Source organism: Cupressus sempervirens, chromosome 3 (genome assembly GCF_028749045.1).
Source record: "Cupressus sempervirens isolate cs-2001-9-10 chromosome 3, ASM2874904v1, whole genome shotgun sequence".
In the NCBI taxonomy this organism is placed as follows: domain Eukaryota; kingdom Viridiplantae; phylum Streptophyta; class Pinopsida; order Cupressales; family Cupressaceae; genus Cupressus; species Cupressus sempervirens.
In genome coordinates, this window is record NC_143120.1 from 891,258,355 (window position 1) to 891,278,616 (window position 20,262).

Sequence of the window (20,262 nt, forward strand, 5' to 3'; positions counted from 1 at the left end):
TTGGATGGCATGTATCTTGAAGAAAATACTACTCAAAGATAAACTGGCTAATAAGAGGGATAAGAAAAGCAACTCTTTTTGTTAGACCATAGCAAAACATAAGAGGTTTAACAAGATCATAAGGTTGGAGACTTGTTAGTGTTCTGATGGGTAATAAAACATTTCTTTGAGTTGTGAAGGGAAGCTACCTTTTGAAAGATTAAAGAAAATGATAAGTTTTCTTATACTAAAATCTATTAAATTACCTAGGAATAGAAGAGATCTTAATATGCAGTCCACAAGAAGACTCAAACTAAAAACCCATCCTTTTGTTCTTAGGTTAGGGAAATGTGACTCAACACTTTTACATTAGACAAGAGATTTTACATGTTATATCTAATGCAAAAAAAGGCCTATAATGAGCTAATGAATGTTACTTTCTAAGGCTTTACAGAATCCAACATTGTTTTCTATCATCCAATTGTCTCCAACAAAAGAATAGGAAAGCCACCCATGTTGTCAAAATCTAAATCCAAAGTCTTTCAACTTCCAGTCCTTCCTACCATCCCTCATTCTCCTTTGTAAGAAAAAGGTTAAGATTCTTCTGAGACAAGTTCCTTGTATGTAGCTTCTACGTCTCCACCCTCAAGGGCTCCTCCTATTCCTCTTCATGCCCCTAAAAAAATCAAGGAAAAGTAATGTGTTAAAATGAAAGATTATGCACCAATAGCACCTCACGTTTCATCTACATAGCTTGTTCTTTTAATTGGCTTCAAATGTGCTCTAAAGCATTCTCAAACATCTATTCCTGGTCCACGCCACCATCAAAATCAATTTCTGTAAGAATAACTATTGTTCTCGTGCATTGGTTCGTGAATGAGATTCTTCACATAAGACCAAGAATAAGCCTCCTATTTTCATGCAGTCTTCTCAATCGACTGCACCTAAGTCTTCACCTACTTCTCTTTTTTCTTTTTCTACTTCTCTTCTTCCTATTCCTTTGGCTAATTTTGATGAACCTCACCCTATATAGATACAAGTGTTCACTGCTCCCTCTTTGGAACCACCACTTATCCCCTTGCTAATTTATATTACCCTGTCTTGGGCCCATAGTTATGCTTGACACAAAAGTTGTCTAGCATACCTGTTGCTTCTCATCTTGCTTTATAACACACACTTCATCCCATCTTTTCAAAGACCCTCAAGCTTTCCATAGATGATGTGAAGATCTTGCATCCCATGCATACATTTGAGCACATTGAATTTGTAGATTGATAACTTGAACATGAATCCTTCCTTCTCACTTAAATCCTTGGGCTTAAGACATCTCCTTGTAGTATCCACTTGAAGTCTTGAGGCCTTGATTATCACCTTGCCCTCTAGCTTCTCCTTCTTGAATTCACCTTGCCAATTCTATTGGTGTGATGATGGAGTATGTGCACCAACAATGCTCTAATTTTCTAAGATGTTCCAAGAATGAATTTCAATTCAGCTCTTCTCCTTGAATTCACCTTGCAAAACAAATGAGAAGAGCATTAAGCTTATTAAAAAAAATGAAAATAAATCACATCAATAATAAAGAAAATTCATCCCAATTTAAAACCAACCATTTTGCAAAGTCAAGGAAAATTTTAATCTCATCGCAATCCAAAATAATTTATTATATTATTTTCATTTTTTATTTCTAATTTTCGTTACTCTCTCTCTCTCTCTCCTCATTTTATTTATTTATTTATATTTTTTTGAGGAGGTTGGGTGGTTTTGGTGATTAACAAAGGATGAGAATTTGCTGGGGGAAATTCCTAAGAGACGTGAAATTTCCCAGGAGGAAAATTCCTCAGAGATGCGAAATTTCTCCAGGAGGGAAATCCCTAAGATGTGAAATTTCTCCAGGAGGCAATACCTGTTAGAAGTGAAATTTCCCCAGGAGGGAGAATCCTAAGAGACATGAAATTTCCCCCAAACTTGGTTTGCTCACAAACCTTGTCCCATTTCTCAAACATGAAAACCTTTCTCTCCTGAACTAAAATTCCATTCTCCACTTGAAACTTAAACTACAATAAATTAGTCTAAGTGGCACCAAAGTGCTTGCACCAACCTGAGACCAAAATTACTTCCTAGTGAGCCAAAATCGCTCAAACCCATTCCGGACTAAGAGACTTGAAAATGTTGCCAACTAAAACCACCTAAGACAACTACTCCTACTAGCTAAAGCAAAAAGAAGGGGTCCCCATTTGTAATGGGGCAATGGTGTGCAAACCACACAACACAAGTAAAACAAGAAATGGAATGGAGTTAGCAATATCTTTTACCATTTGTAGAGTAAGGTAGATCCAAGTTGAAACCTTGCGATTGTTTTGGGTAATCATTAAAACAAAATCTACAAAACATATCTTTCCTACCAAGGTTAAGAACATATACTCAATCATACAATATAACTAATTTCATTGATGGAGTTCATTGGAAAAACATATATGGAGACTCAAGCTTATTCCTTTCTATCAAGCTCAAGTGTATGGAATGACACCCACCATTCAGCCTTCTAGACCCACTTGGGGTTACCCAACTTGAATGGAACTTAGGTGCGACTTGCATCCCTCATATGCATTCCATCATAATGTGCATGTGGAATTCCCTTTCCCCAATAACCAACCCCCATTCTAAAGTACCATGGAAGATCATATTAGGTGCCTCAAGCCTGTTCATCAAGCCCAAGAGCATGGAATGACTCCCCCCATTTAGCCTCCCAGCCACACCTGGGATTACCCAATTCGAATGGACCCCTATCTTACTTGCACTCCTCATATGCCCTACCTCTTCTACACAACAATATAGTAGATTCGCTATAAGCTCTAAGGAATTTTCATCATCACAAATTTATATAATATATATTAGAAGCAATAGATTATCTGCAAATATTATTTACTTCCTACCAGACGGAAGACAAGATAATCAATCAATCATATCAGAATGCACTATACATCGTACCGATACCTTGGACAGTATATAAATTATAAACTGCTGTCTAGTTTATAAACTATGAGACTGCAGATCTCTTTCTTAAGCCATTGCTTATGCCCTCTTCTCAGATCTGGATCTATGTTCTTTCCTTCAGTCATAGATACTTCAATCTAGAATAGTTAACAATTCACATAAGAAATCATATGTAAGATAATATCTTCATTATGCATACTAAGCATAAATATCAAGCGTACCACCATTGAACAAGAATGATATTGCCTGCAATAGATGGTGATCTTTGATTTGCTCCCTCTATGCACCTGATTGCTGACATCTCATGAAGTGAATGTTAGTTGGGTTCATTGTCCTTGCCTTCCTCATCATGGTATTTTACGCCTCTTGAAGAGATAAAACTCTTGGAAGTTTCTGTCCTTAGGGAATGTACACAACCTTTCTTAACCATGACTTTTCATAATCCAAACTCATTGCTACCTTCAAGTGCCTAATCACTGTTTATTTTAGGCATTGCTTCTTCAAAATAAAACCACTGCCTCACTTATTGCAGCTGCATTTGTCTGATATTTCACTGTCTCTGAGTTTTATCTCTGCATTTCTTTTCATATTACCATTCTTTTAACTTTCCTTCTCTACTTTCCTGCTCTTACTTCCAGCACTGAGCTATCCTTTATATCTCCAAGGGGAAGGAGAGCACATGTCCCTTATCTGAATGTAGTTCTTAAAGAGATGACTCCCTCGCCCCTTCACTTTTGGGTTTCATTTGCTAAGATATCAACTGCTGGCAGCTAGAGTAATAAGCATGTTGATTAATCATATAATCACTGCCTTTTATCATTTATCCTCATGTGCCTCCTTTATTGGTCGTTCCTTTTAACCGTTGCCTTAACAATTGTAATCGCTGCTTAAGTGAACTGCTGTTACCTGTTAATCATGCCTTTTCAATCCTTTCTTTTTTGGCAACTTTAATAATATTAATTAATGCCTTAGATAACAAATACTGTTCCCTGTCATTAAATTGCTGCTGTCTGTACAAGTTGCTGCCCCTTAACTTGGATCTTAAGCACACCTTATCCTTTTCCTGTAATGATCTCCCTCCCTGAGGTAATTGCTCTTAAAATATGAACTTTTCCTTCACTATAAAAGATGGGACAGGCCTAGGGAAGCATCAATTTTATTTAAATTCAAAATCCAAATGGGTCAGCCTGTATTTTGTTCCTCTCCAGCCCACCACTTTGACTTTTCTATGTTTCGTTCTGTATAAATATGCCAGGTATATGACATTGTGAAGAATACGTGCAAATGAGAACATTGAAAAGTCATTGAGAACATTGATAAAATTGACAAATCTTTTTTGAGATTTCAAGTTGTGTTCAAAAATCTTAAGTTTTGCCCTGAATCTTAGTTGTATACATTTCACATAAATACTTAAGAGCAACTAAAGCAAAATTTCTTTTCTTATTTTCAGCAAATTATTTTCAAGTTATTGGCATTAACTCTGCTAGATAAAGAACCTAAATCTTTATTTCTTTCTGTTTAAAAGAAAGTGGCGACTCTATAATATATTTTGATCAGCATTTGTTTAATTTTGAAGTGTATGTGAGGTAGAAGATCAGTAAATCCCTGACCTAAAAGACTTGAACAATTAACTTTTGATAAGAAGCCAAGAAATAAGAAAGGAAAAAATCAAAAGGCAAAAATGTTTTACACAAGGTGTAGAAATTTCCAAGAAAGAGCCAACAAACAACCTGAAATATGTGAATCAAGTCATAACAATCTTGAAAAGGATGAGGAAAATTGTAACCCATTCTTTCACATTCCTAGAGTTGATGAAGAGCCTGAATGCGAGATAACTCGTATTAAGGAGGATGACGAACATGAACAAATAATGCAATGGGATATGATAATGAAAAAAATGGCTGAAACTACAAACGGTAATAGTGCAATATTGGCAAAAACATTGAAAATGCAGCCAGATGACATCCTTGCAAAAATAGGAATATCAAAGATCTTATTACTTCCCCACCTAAAGCTTGTAATGAACAAAAGTCAGATAGATGGAGGAAAGAAAAGTCAGATCAAAATACACCAACTGAGTACAACCCGCCTCATAGAAAGAATTTGGAAACACAGTTTGCTACTAGTCATGATAATCCACTATATGAGAACAGTAGAGATAGAAATCAAAATAATAATTTTAACAGACATAACAATCAACGGGCATGGAACAATGGGCAACATAATAGAGGAATTCAGCAAAATGGTGGAAACATTAGACAACCTTATGGGCTGAATCAGAATAACAATTATCAAAACATCCAAGGACATGTGATGCAAAATCAAGGTAATAGAAATCAAGTAATAAGGCAACCTATGGCAATTGAAAGATATAGACAACTTGATTTCAGTGGGATTCAAGGATATCCGAATCCTATATCTAATGACTTAAGAAATGCTATCCCAAAATTTTCAAGAAGTGGAACAAAATGAGCTGAAAGACATGTAATTGATCTAAAGAATGTGATTGAAGATTTTGAGGAAGATCATGAAGATGTATTCATGAAACTTTTTGTTCAATCATTAACTGAAGATGTTGCAGAATGGTATAGGAGTTTGCCGGATAGATCTATTTTTGGATGGTGTGATTTCACTGATGAGTTTATTGAGCAATTTGGTGATCACAATGATACATCCTTTGCATCACACGAATTAACAAGCATTAAAAAGAACTCAAATGAATCAATATCAGAATTCAACAAAAGGTTTAACAAAGTGTTCAACAGGATTTCAAGGGAGACTAGGCTCATGGATTCATTTTTTATAGATTTTTACTTAAGTGCTTTTGATAGTAAAACCCACTATGAAATAAGATCTCAAAGACCTTCTTCGCTGCCCCAAGCCTTCAAAATTGCCATGACAATTGAAAATGACAAGAAAGCAGCAGGAAGATTCAACAAGAGGGATGATCCAAAACTATATAATCCAAAAAACCGTAAGAAGGATGAACTAAAAGAAATAATGGATATGTTAAAGGAAATAAAGGTCATAACAAATAAAAATGAGAGACCACCCTTCCATAGAAATGACAGCGTAAGACTTCAGAACATGCCCTACAACACAAATTGGAAAGACGGGAAACCTGAAAGACCAAGTTATGCTAAGGACACCCCCGACCCTTTAAAGAAAGTCAACATCGTTGACGATGGCCCATGGTGTGATGCTTGCAGGTTACCCCATGATCCTAAACATTGTATTGTTGCAGAAGCTATTTTTGAGGAAGAAAATCAAGAAAATGAAGAGAAACCCATAGTCAACACTATATCATCCAAACCATTATGGGGAAGAGACGAAGATGATTCTATGGATGAAGACCAAAATGCTGATTGTTATTACAGGGGCTCTAACCAGTAGCGGTGTACTCAACAGGTGTTCTCAGATGAGGAGGATACACCTACTTTTTGCAGATTAACGTCGGAAGAAAGAAGAGCTTATACTATTGCAGCAATTGAGCATGCTAAACACACTTACCAAAGAAGGAATAAAGACAATAATGCTGATCAAAGAAGTCCTGCTGGTATATTTGCAAGAAATCAGCAGCAGATTGAAGCATCTAAAAAGCTTGGTAATCAAACTCAAGCCAAGCAAAAGGAAGGTAATCAATCTTATAGGATGACCAAGCAACCAGTCATGCAAACTAATGGTAAGAAAATATCTGATTGTCATAGTTTTATGAGTCATGCTTTATCTCAATTGAAAATTGTTGTGCCTCTAATGGAAATGATAAAATTTTCTAATTACAGGGACTAGACTTTGAAGATATTATCTAGTGTGCAAGATATTAACAATAAGGATGATGTTAAAAATAATGAAGAGACACTAATTGTATATTTAGGAACAACATTAAATAAAAAGTCAAATCAAGTAGACCCGTTCTATTTAACACTGTTGATAAATAATAAATTGGTAAAGAATTGTATCATTGACTCTAGCGCAGTAGTTAATATAATGTCTGCTGATGTAATGAAAGAAATAGGTCTTAAAGTTGATACTCCTTTTGGTAAATGCTATGCCATGGATAACAGATCTGAACCTGTAGTTGGAATTATTAAAAATGTTGATTTTCGTTTTCCATCATTTCCGCATATATCATATAGAACTGACATTACAGTAGTTGAGATATCAGCAAGTTATGGAATGTTGTTATCTAGGCAATGGTCGAATTTGGTTGGAGGTCATGTGCAGTTGGATTTGTCTTACACTACCATACTTGTGGGAGGCAAGGAAATTCGGATTGAAAGGGAACCCCAGTCATACTATTTGGTTGAGGATTATATTCTGGATCTTGAAGTTAATTTTTGCCATTCTGACATGGACAACTTCCGGGAAGGAAATGGGGCTAGCGTTATTTTTATCTCGCCATTAGGTAAAACTTTTAAATTTTCTTTCTTATTAAATTTTGAATGTACTAATAACAGTGCTGAATATGAGGCATTAATTATTGGTCTTGGTATTGCAAAAGCATATGGGATTAAAATGCTCACTATCTTAGGGGATTCAGATCTAATTGTTTCATGGATTAGGCATAAATTTTCAACTAGGAACCCAAGGTTAAAACAATACCGAAATTATGTGTGGGATTTGCTAGAATTTTTTGATGCCTTTTCAATTAAATGGGTCGATAGATCAATTAATTACCTAGCTGATATAATGGCTAACCTTGCTATTAGGCAAATAGATATCCCATTTGATGAGGTTATTCAGGTTGAAATGAAAAACAGGCCTTTGATACCAGACAATGTGCAAAACTGGCAAGTGTTTGAAGATGATAAAGATATTATTAAATTTTTAACTTGTCAAGAAGATTATGAAAATCAATTCATTGATTGGAATGGGTGTGTAGAAGAGAAAGACGGTAAAGAAACACTGTTTGGAAAGGAAATAATGCAATTAAAAACGAATAAAATACCTAAGGGGTTTAGTTGCCTTAGAGCAGATTTTTGATAAAAAGGAAAGTGCAAAGAATACCAAGTCCACTAAAATCCAAAATAATATTGAGGAAATAAATTTAGGAAGTGAAAGTTCTTCTAAAAAATTTTACATAGGAAAGAAATTGTCATAAAAAATAAGGGCTGACCTAATTGCTTTGTTAAAAAAATATAGGCATGTCTTTGCCTGGAGTTATGATGAGCTTAAAGCATATAGGGAAGATTTGTTTCAGCATGAAATACCTCTAAAACTTGATGCCAAACCATTTAAACAAAGACAACATCCAATAAATCCAACCCTAGCTCCAAAAATGAAGGATGAACTCATCAAATTAAGAGATGCTGAAATTATTAAACCTATTAGGCATTCTACATGGGTTTCGAATTTAGTCCCAGTAAGAAAGAAGAACGGTCACATATGATTATGTATAGATTTCAGAAATTTGAATATATCTTCTCTTAAAGATAATTATGCATTACCTAATATGGAAATTTTACTACAAAAGGTAACTGGTAATGAATTATTATCTATGATGGACGGATTCTCGGGTTACAATCAGGTTAAAGAGTCCGAACAGTATAAAACCACCTTCACGACACCTTGGGGTACTTATGTTTATGCTAGGATGCCTTTTGGGCTAACAAATGTGGGAGCTACTTTTCAAAGGGCAATGGATGTTGCTTTCGATGGATTAATTGACTTAATCATGGTTATTTACCAAGATGACCTTACCACTTATTCTAAGAAAGCAGAAGACCATTGTAAACATTTAAAGAAGATTTTTATAAGAGCCCTTGAATTTGGAATCTCTTTGAATACTAAAAAGTGTCAATTTGGGGTAACTGAAGGAAAATTGTTAGGCCATATTGTCTCTAAGGAGGGGGTAAGAATTGATCCTGAAAGGGTAGCAGCTATCGACAATATTCAAATACCTAAAACAAATAAGGGAATCCAATCTTTCTTTGAGCAAATCCACTTTGTGAGAAGATTTGTTTCTAATTTTGTTGAAATCGTTAAACCTATCGCTAAGATGCTTAAGAAGGGAGCAAAGATTGCTTGGGATAATGAGGTTGTAGGAGCATTTGCTAAGATAAAGCAAGCTATAAAAGAAGCCCCGGTTTTGAAATCTCCTGACTTTAAGAAGCCATTCCAATTATTTTCGTTTGTCTCTTACCATACCATAGCCGCAGTTATGTTATAGAAGAACGATGAGGGGTATGAACAACCAATTGCATTCTTTAGCAAGAGTTTACAAGCAGCTGAATTAAATTATGACATAAATGAAAAACAAGCTTATGCTCTTGTTAAGGTGGTGAAATCTTTTCGACCTTATTTAGTAGGAGCTAAGGTTATCGCCTATGTGCCAAATGTTGCTATCAAGGACATATTTAGACAATCTAAAACCATTGGGAGACGATGTCGTTGGATAAATCAAATCCAAGAATTCAATACAGATATTCAAATCACAAAATTAGTTAGAGGGCAAGGATTGGCTAAGCTTATGGCGGAGTCAAATTTGGAGGCTATGGCGGAGTCAAATTTGGAGGCCATGCAAGTTAACCAAATTGATGATGAACATACTAAAGTTAGTATAGGGAGATGCCCTTGGTACACAAATATAGTGTATTATTTACAGCATACTAAATGTAGAGATGATTTGAATGAAAATCAGAAAAGAACTATTAAGTTACAGGCTGCGAAATATGTTTTAATTCAGGGTGATTTATATTGGAAAAATCAGGATGGGATTCTACTATTTTGTTTAGATGTTGCCCAGTTATTCTCAAAGAAATGCATGAAGGGGTTTGCGGTGGTCATTTCTCAGCCAGGACTACAACACATAAGATATTACGAGAAGGTTACTATTGGCCTCAACTTTTCAAGGATTGTCATGCCTATGTTCGAAAGTGCAAAGCTTGTCAAAAATTCTTCGGTCAGTTGAAGTATGATGGCACACTCCCTTTAAGGACATTGCAAGCAGAGGAACCTTTCCAAATGTGGGGAATTGATTTTATGGGAGAGATTAGTGAAAAGTCAAATGGTGGACATAGTTGGATTTTAGTGGCTACCAATTACTTTACCAAGTGGGTAGAGGTTTTACCCACTCGGCAATCAACCAGTAAGGTGGTAATTAAGTTTGACTAGATTCGGAGTTCCTCAAAAAATCATAGCAGAGAATGGTATGTGTTTTAGGTCTAATGAATTTGCTGAGTTTTGCAGGAAATATGGCATTGCAGTTTCATATTCGTCTCCGCATCATCCCCAAGGCAATGGACAGGCGAAGTCTAGCAACAAAAACATTTTGAAGATTATTCTCATGAGACATGGATTTGTGTTGAATCACTACTCATGAAATATGGATCAATGAATTTGACTCTAAAACTACACAGTTAAGTCTTGATAGCAATATCACAACGTTTGTTGTAATCAATCACGGTAGGGATAATAGGGGAATACAAAGAGGGCAATATTTTTTTTGGTCCTTTTCCAAGCACAATACCTCATGATTGTAACCGATAGACACTTGAGGGCAAGGGTGTCCAAGGAGTGCCCCATCCTTGGGCTTAAAAGGGAAGGACACTTAGGACACGCTATTATAGTTTCCCCAAACTCTTACCATGGTTGACCATTAAGGAACTCCAATCATTAGGAGGATGATAAGGGCAACAATGGAACAAAGGAACAACCATGGGATTCCTCGGTACATATGGATGGCTAAGGGCCAGTTGATGGCCAAGAGGGATGATATATACTCTTAAGCCTAGGGTAGAGGATTATTTAAGGCATCCTAATATGTCCCTTATCCTAGCTCTCCTACGGTTGAACTCCAATTAATTATAAATATTTTATAATTAAATTAATATTCCTAACCCTAGTAGGAAAGAGCTATGTTTTTTTATATCTCTAATAAGGAAGATCTAGGTTGTGGATTATGTTTGAATCATTTCCTTGACATGTTGTAGGATCTCAACCAAGTACATGATGTTACTAATGCTACTTGGAAATTCTGATTTAGGGCAAGAAGTACGACATTTCAAAAAGGGGACGTTACAAGTGGTATCATAGCAATAATCTTGCTACCCTATGGGACAAACCTTCTTTAACCACCATCTAGTTAGCTTTTACTATTCACAGGTCAAAAATAAAATAAAATACGCTAACATAGCTTATGTATATAAGTACTTTGTGTCTAATATAAGAATGCTTACTCCATGTGTATTTTCTACATGCTCTTCACATGTATGCATTGTGTTTGCTTCATGACTATCGGACTTCAGCATGTGTACTCCTTGAGAGTGTTTCTCATTTATGCCTTGTGCCTTTATGTATTGCTCCATGCCCTACATGTTTGACTTACATTAATGTGTATTGCATTATGTCTAACACATCTAATGCATAGTAACAAGAATCGCTGTGAAATTGCCTAAATCGACAATTTGGCGATTCGATTCATGGTTCCTGATTTTTTTTGAACCAGTGAACAAGATCGGCGATTTCATCACATGCATCACCGATTCATGCGATTCATGCAAAAATTTGCCAAAATCACCTTTGTGAATCACAAAAAATCAGCCGAGCTTGAGGATGATGATGAGGCTTGAGCTAGAGCCTTGTTTTTCCATTTTGTTTATAGATACTGATAGACATACATTTCATGGATCTTTATCTTACATACATTCTATGATTTGACTCATCATGATCCTATGATTTCTATTTACTTCAGCTACAATTTACATTTTACATGTAACGTAGTTACGTATGTGATGGATTTATCATTTATGTTCCATGTTTATGTATGTTAGCTTCTATTTGATGATGTTATAGCATGTTTAAGTTATATTCAATAAAGGGTGCATGAAACAAGTTTTAAATTCTTAAAACCTCTAAATTTCAAGGGTTTTTTAGATTTCTCAATTCATGGCTAATTCGATTCCGATTCATGGCTGATTCGCGATTTGATTCGGCCTTGCCGATTCTAATTCTCGTTACTTTGTTCTAATGTCTCTCCATGTATATTGCTTGATGCCTTACATGTTTGATGTGTATATTTCATGCCTATGTGTATTATATGTATTCATGTGTACGATTCATGCCTTCATGCATTCTTCTGCATGATTCATGCCTCGCATGCATTCTTCTGCATGATTCATGCATCGCATGTACTCATGTGTATGATGATTCATGCCTTATATGTATGATTCATTTACTGGTGTATATTTCATGCCTTATGTTTCTCATGTATGCTTTGTGCCTTCATATATTGCTCCATGCCCTACATGTTTGACTTACATTTATGTGTATTGCATTATATCTGACATGTCTAATGTCTCTCCATGTATATTGCTACATGCCTTACATATTTGATGTGTATATTTCATGTCTTATGTGTATTATATGTATTCATGTGTACGATTCATGCCTTACGTGCATTCTTGTGTATGATTCATGCCTCGCATGTACTCAAGTGTGTGATTCATGCCTTACAAGTATTCTTGTGTATACATCATGTCTCACATGCATTCATGTATATGATTCATCTTTACATATATTCATGTGTATACTGCAAGCCTTCCATGAATGTTTTATGCCTTTTGTGTATTCAGTGTTAATAGATATTAATTTTTCAACTGATTCCAGATGTGCAAATGCACTAGGATTGCTATAGTAAAGATATATGCATTGCTTGGAAATGGAAAGCTATGAAGAACTCCAGCACTGGAGTTACACCATTGACTTGGGTGATAAAACTTACATTTATAGATCAAACAATAATTGAATTTCCAACTTTAAGAGATATTGGAAGGGACACAAACACCTGTAAAGCTTTGACAACACCATCAATAATCTCAGGTTCAATAAGTGGTTCATCCCCCTGGATGTTAACAACAATGTCATATTTCTTCTTCAGCTTTCTTAATGCCTCATTGCAGCGTTCAGTGCCTGCCAATAGAAACCCCAATTACCTGAAATCGAAACTGAAAACAAAACTAAGTGTTCTCGGCATTCTATGCTAGATCTTGCTTCAAAGACACGACAAAACAATGCAGATCCTACCATTTCGACATGCTTCGGATGTCATGACCACATTTGCTCCAAAGCCAAGGCAGCATTCAGCAATCCTTTCATCATCTGTTGCAATAACTGATAAGCAAAAAGAAGAAATAGTGAGGAGTACAGCCAACTTTATTGAGATTATGAAATTTCATACCCAAAGTTGGCAATGCAATAGGCTGGTTATAACAACAGCTGTATAGGAAAGTGTGCATTGACATAAGCCCTTCTAGAAACAAGACTCTGCAACCAAAGGTATCTTAAATTTCACAACTGTGAACAAGCACGACACCACTGCAATCTGTTGTACAGCATATATGTGAAGAATCGCAGTAACAGTCTGTAAGATTCTATTTAAAGGTTGCATTTGTTATGGTGCACAAATTAAGTGCAGATTGATCAACTAACATATTACAAAAGGATCCTGTAAGTATTAACAAAAACCATCCTTTTGGTTGTAATAAAGTCTATTGAAAATTATATTACCCAATTACACGAGTCATTCTTTGAGATTCATCCTAAATAGGGTGGCCTATTAGTTAGTCAGAAATTGAAAAAATATATAACACTGTGGATTTTAATAGTTAATAATAGCCAGTGCCTCTGAGTATTTGTTCATTTTATGAAAAGCAACCTATTTCCTCTTACACTCTAGAGATTCGAGTGAATCTTTTCTAGGATGTTTATATTGTGAAAGTTTGAAACGTTTTCTCTATTTGTTCAATCACCCCATCATAGGCAAAGAAGGATTGATTAAAAAGTATTGAGGATAAGAAACTATCCAGATGCTTAGAGAAGTCTTTAGAGCTGTCCTTCCACCTCTTTCCTATTATAAACCATAGTGTATTGTTTGTTCTTCCTGCTACTAATAATGCTCTACTGAGTGGAGAGATTGAGAGGGTTCCATGCCCAGTAAAGTTTTGTTTTGCCATTCTGACTCACCTAAGCAGTGATTCGTTTCAGAAACCCAAGGTTCTAGCGAACTCAATGAATCCCAGCTGCTATGGTATAATTATAATTTAGTAAACAAGACTATTAAAAATATAATTCAAACGTGAATAGCTATTAAGTAAAACTATTTATCAAAATGCAAAGGAAACAACTGCAGTAATGATTAATAGGCCTTGAAGCTTTGGGAGTAGAACATGTTTACAGGAAGCTGGCAACCATACATTCTCAAGGGTTCTCATTCTATGTCCAGCAACTTTGGTATAATTATAATTTAGTCTTAAAACGAAAATTTTGAAAACTCTTTTGGGTCAAAATTCATTTGAAAGCTATTAAGTAAAATTATTTATCAAAATGCAAAGGAAACAACTATAGTAATGATCAATAGGCCTTGAAACCTTGGACACAGAACATGTTTATGGGAAGATAACAACCATACATTCTCAAGAATTCTTATTCTATGTGTTGTTTAAAATGATATCATGAGGTTCATTTTTTAGTTCACAGCCTGTAGGCAAACTTGGTACCGGTTTCTTGCTCCTCAAATAGAGAAATTTCTCCTGACAAATTCAGATTTCAGTTCAATCTCCAAAAAGTTAAAGACTAGAGTCTATCATCATCGCATTTCAGAACTGAGACCAACCACTACAACAGTGGATAAATAACAGTGAATATTTACCATGCAAAAGTTTTCTCACCATGAAACTGTTAATAGGTGCACCAGAGAAACCTCAAGCACATATTAACTAGCTGTAGTTTATATTTTTATGATTTGTGTAGCTGTCCACAAGTACACAGAAAATGTACTCAATGAAGAATTTGAAATTTTAACTTCCACCTTCACCAAATCAAAATTGAAAAGAGAACATGTGTGTAGAATGTAACATATGTGTAGAACATAAAATAGGAGAATATATTAATTGAAACTGAAAGAGAAAATAACAAGAAGTTCAAGTATCTATAGGAATTTATATTTTTCAAATGGTTTTTCATTTATTTTTTACATTTTTCTTGCATACGGTGTTTTATTTTTTGATATCCGCATTTCCCGTTCACTACTCCAATATAGGTTAAGTGCAATATGATAATATATAGAAAGATGATAAAGATAACTTACCTACATTATCCAAAGTGGAAGCCATCTTTGCTCTCTCCCACGTCCTCTGAAATAGAACCCAATAGGTATTAGAGAAGAAGATGAATAATTGCAACTATTATCCCAAACAGCTGACGTCAAAAAATCCTTCAAACTAAAAACATAATTGATTGCAAAATAGTTCAAACTTGTGACGGACTTCTGATTTTAATGTGCAGTTTGTCTTATGAATGGTGAGAATGAGATAATCAATGAAGGAAAAAAAAACTTTAAGAGCAGTGGGAAGAATTTGCAGAGGTGTATGGTACCTACAATTTAACGAGGAAGTAAAGAAATGGATTATGAAGCAATTCTGTCACTAAAACAATGTTTAGCTTAATAAATATCGCATATTTCTTGAATTTGCAAGCAAGTAATGTTTAATTCCTTAACTTCCAAACTGTATCAAATGAATTGAGATCACATGAAACTCCCAAAGAAAGGATAAAATATAGTGGACTACAGTCTTTGGTTATACAGAAACTACTCTAATGGCTGAAGGTTTTTTTCCAATTGATGGTCATCTCAATGAAGAGAGTAAAGTGTGATAAAGAACATAAATTCACAATGCTTCACTTACTGGTGCTTCATCTCGGGCTTGAGTGCTCACGAATGGAAAGCTAACTCTATGGGACCAGTTGAAGCAGTATCAAGTGAAACATATGGCTATCTGTGCAATTTCTACTTTTTTCATTTCATATACTGGAATTTTCAACAAAGCAAAATGAATAATTCATCAAGCTACAGATTAATATAGCTTGCAGTAATCAAATCGACATGTTGGAGATTTGTCACAGCATAGAGAGGTGGGAAAACGGTCAGTGAAATTAGCTTAGGAGAGTATCACTTTAAAATTTTAGTTTCCATCTTTTTTTCAGCAAAGTGTAGTAGACTTCAATTGACAATCAAGACAAGTGCAGTTCAATATAAATACTCATTCTTTCACAGGCGAAATGTGGGAAGAGCTAATAACATGACTGAAAAAGTTCAGTACTTTTTCCAAGTTTAAACTATAACCTATCAATAAATAAAGACAATATTTCTATTGAAAGATGATGTCCACAAGTACCAATACCTGCACATGTCTATAGTGAGTCATTCTCTATATTCCACAAAAAAATACAGCATAAAATAATTTACGACAATTGAAAACTAATGGTTGAAAGTCTAATTGCAATTGTCAATCTAGCTAGTGCACCTGATAATGTGATCTAAGATTTTACACTATATCCCAGGAGATATTATCACTCTATCCATCATATCTGTCAAATTACATTCTAGACTAACTGGAGCTATACTTGTGACAGTGTTTTCTTAATATTTAGCCTAGCATCAGACACTAGATCTCAAATTCAGCAGGAATAGTGTTGAATCATAGTCATATCAGTACTTTCTAACTAGGATAATTGTTGTGATATTGCTCTCAAGATTCAACTGTGTAATTTTTGAGTCAAACTCATTGACCCATGTTTCATGACTAGTGGTTCACAAGAACCCATCACTCATGAGATTGAATGGAACACTTAGCACTCATTGGATCTAGGTGGTGTTAATAGGTGTGAAGCATCGAGCCTTCCCAAGAGGTCATGCATCCCAGTATTGCTCCAAATCAAGTGTGCTTAACGATTGGGTTTCCTCCAAGGTTACGCCCATTTAGCTTGCTACCCCATTTGCAACACCTTCAGCAAGTGTTGTGCCTAATGAACCACTCGTTATAGAGTCCTTTCATCTTATCAATTGGGTTCTTATGAATCACCGGTCATGAAACATGGGTCAATGAGTTTGACTCGAAAACTACATAGTTTAATCCTACTAGCAATACCACAATTTGACTTGCAGTGGATAATATCTCCTACATATCAATAGGATAATTGTATTACGTAGATAGACCACTAACTATTAATAAATGGTCATTTAGTTAAGGCAGCTGTCGAGGTAGTTTATTCAAGCAATCTTAACCTTCCACATTTATGCATCCGATATTAAGAAGACTTCCATGTGATAAATGTTCTCGTAGATGGGCAGAGTTTATTTGTTCACCATTTTAAAGGTGTTATAACTTCTAACTGCAAATTTTGGAAAAATGAAGCTTAAGTACTCAGATAGCCACTAGTGAAGTCAAGTTAACATGAGGGTGGCAAGAGAAAATTAGAACCAAACAGGGAAAGTTTCAAGCGTGTGTATTATGTCCAGCCATCAGATACTGTGAGCTGAATTAAGGAAACAAAACAAGATCTAAAGCATGAAGGTGTCAAGATAAGCTGGAAAGGAACTACATGCATCAGAGGTTCAAAAGATATTGTTTAGTATATGATCTGTGCATCATAGCATCTGGATCAAGAAAGTATTCAGAACAATGCACTCTAGAAAGCTGGTCTGGTAAAATAAAATCTAATGAGAATCAGGGGTGTTGTTAAGAAGATAGTCCTTTCTGTCAGTGTTCTATTAAACCTTTATGCTAAACTTTAATGTAAATATTTCTAACTTAAAGAGAAAGCACAATGCCCTCCAGATCTGATCTAAGCAAATTCTTCAGAACATAACACACTTATACCAAGTCCAAAGAAAATCAGAAGCAAGCAGTGAAGACATGTTTTATGTCCAGTCATGGGACACTGCAAGCTGAATTAAGGAAGTGCGTCAAGATGTAAATCATGAAAGTGTTGATGTAAGTTGGAAAGAATCTACATGCATCAGAGATTCAAAAACGCTTGTTTAGCATATGATCTGTGCATATATAGGTTCGTGATCAATATATTATTGAGATCAATGCACTCTAAAACCTGGTCAAATTGAAAAATTTCCAATGAGAATCAGGAGTGTTGTTAACAGTTATAATTCATTCTGTCACTGTTATACCAAATCTTTATGCTAAACTTTAATGTAAATCTCTCAAACTTAAAGAGAAAGCACAATGTCTCTCCAGATCTGACCCAAGCAGATTCTTGATAACAGAACCCGATAAAACCAAGTCCAACAAATGCAGACAATACCATCATTAGAGCCAATTAACACATCTGGTTTAAATAAACCTAGTTTCATGTACGACGCAATGTCGATCGGGAGTACTACTATAGTTTACAATCTCACAAATTAAATAAATGTAAAATATGCACTTCTCTGGAAATTTTAAACAAAAATAAACAAATCGCCATGAATCCCATAAAAGCATGTCCATTTTACCACACGGCAACTGTTTTCTATTAAATTCCGCAATTGAGAAAGCTTGAGCCAGAAGAAAAAGTTAAGTCCTGGAATGTCCAATTTCTTGGTACCACAAGTTCCAGTGGTTACAATTGAAGCTATTCCACCAAAGATCCCAAATAAGAATGACATCTACTAAAACTGTACTGCAAAAAATCCTCAAATGGATAATATACGAAAAAGAGAATTGACATCTAATAACTTTCATTGTTCATAACATATAACTGGGATACAGGTTCCAAAAATGAGTGTATAAGAGACGCGGCTGAAACAGAGTGATTCCAGATACACGTTCCGAAAATGAGATCATGTACAAATAATCTCAGTACCGTCAAAAACTCCGATATGCATGAAAAGGGAAATCAAATGGGATTTAGCTTACTTTTCATTGTAACCTATCAAAAGATCAGCCAATTGATGAAATATATCTTATAGAATATCAAGTACGCTTAAGTTAAAATGATTACCTCGTCAAGCATTTGCAGCAATTTAAAAACATTAAGACTTAAAACAAAGAGATCGCGATACAAAAAATCAAAGGTGATAATAGTGAAATACCTGGATCATAGGTTTTCCTCGAATAGGAACCAAGGGTTTGCCTTCGAAACGAGAAGATCGATAGCGGGCGGGGATAATTCCCACAACTCTGTTGCGGCCACGGTTCGACCTGACGAACATGTACAGTCCAATTGCTGCAGCTGCTCCTGCTAACAAACCATGAACGATCCATGGCTTGCTCTGTGATGACTCTGAAGACGAACATATTCCTTGCATTTTCGTAATTCACGTCTCAAGTCTCCTGCACTATAGAATTTTTACATGAGAAGATGCTCAAGTAAATTGGATCTGATTAGTTTCTCCTTGGATTGAGGATTGCGATCCACGGGCTGAATCAGCGAATTCTTTGAATTGAGATCAATTGGCCTCCTCTGTTCGACATTTTTTCAATAGAATTGCGAGCTCCAGTGTAAAGACTGGGAGAATTTACAGCCTGTATGATGAGTTTTTGAACGATAAAACATTTTAAATATACGAGTGCCGAGCAAAAATAGTTTGGTTTCTGATTAGTCTTGATTCGCAACATAATTTTGCAACGGATGATTTTTTATTATTAATTGTTATTTTTGATATTTTTCAATTAAATGAAAGATTTTTATTTCTTATTTTGAATGTATTTTAATTTTTATTAGTTTATAGTCTAAAATGATTTTGGAATATAAATTATTATTATTATTTTGATTGGTAAACAACTTAATGCATATATATTATTTACAAATATTTTTACCTTGTTTAAAAGTGTAGGAAAAAAATGGGGAAGAAAACCTTCAACATTGTCCAAGACTTTTATGTCATATAAATAAATTGATGCATTCGGTTTTGTCGTCTTTAAGAGGGCATACCCTTCTTACATCATTTTTCACTTGTACCATTATGCATGAACCCCTGAATATTTGAGGGTTTGAGGAAGTCATACCTTCTTTTACAATTTTTCTCATGTATAAATTTTGCAAGCTTCCTTATATGTGTTTCCAAACATTTTATTTACAATAAAGTACATTTATCATTTATTTTGAGCATCGTTGATTAACTTCTCTTCATTTGATACGCTTATGGATTCCTCTCCACTTGTTTTCCTACAACTTCAAGCTCATTTTTAATAGTTAGCCTTTAAAACCCATAATCATCATTAAAAATGGCGGCTATACAATTTTCTTGGATATATAATTGTCTTTGAAATTATGCTTTAGAAGGTAAGAGGTACATTCATTAATATAATGTTTTCTTGAGAAGTTCTTGAAAATTTTTGGAGGCCATTTTAAGTTTTATAGGAATATAAAGTTAAGTTTATAACTATGCAGGTTTCTTAAAATTTAATATATTTAGTTGTGAAGTTTCGGATTCGTGAAGAGAGTTTCCTTATTATAATTTATAATTTCAAATTCAGATTTGGTAACAGCCAAATAATGTTTTTATTAGCTTTG

General features: G+C 34.9%; 1 protein-coding gene across 1 annotated transcript in view; it reads right to left on the reverse strand.

The window, feature by feature from the left end:
• CKS (Nucleotide-diphospho-sugar transferases superfamily protein) overlaps window positions 1-19,280 on the reverse strand; it is a 58,668-nt gene extending 39,388 nt beyond the window's left edge. Inside the window, exons 1-4 of the mRNA XM_089822386.1 lie at window positions 18,839-19,280; window positions 15,059-15,104; window positions 12,997-13,083; window positions 12,758-12,882 (exon numbers count right to left, since the gene is read on the reverse strand). Of these exons, the coding sequence (XP_089678512.1) occupies window positions 12,758-12,882; window positions 12,997-13,083; window positions 15,059-15,104; window positions 18,839-19,054 (474 nt within the window). The 5' untranslated portion in view covers window positions 19,055-19,280. The remainder of the gene's footprint in view (window positions 1-12,757; window positions 12,883-12,996; window positions 13,084-15,058; window positions 15,105-18,838) is intronic.
• Window positions 19,281-20,262: the final 982 nt, after the last annotated feature.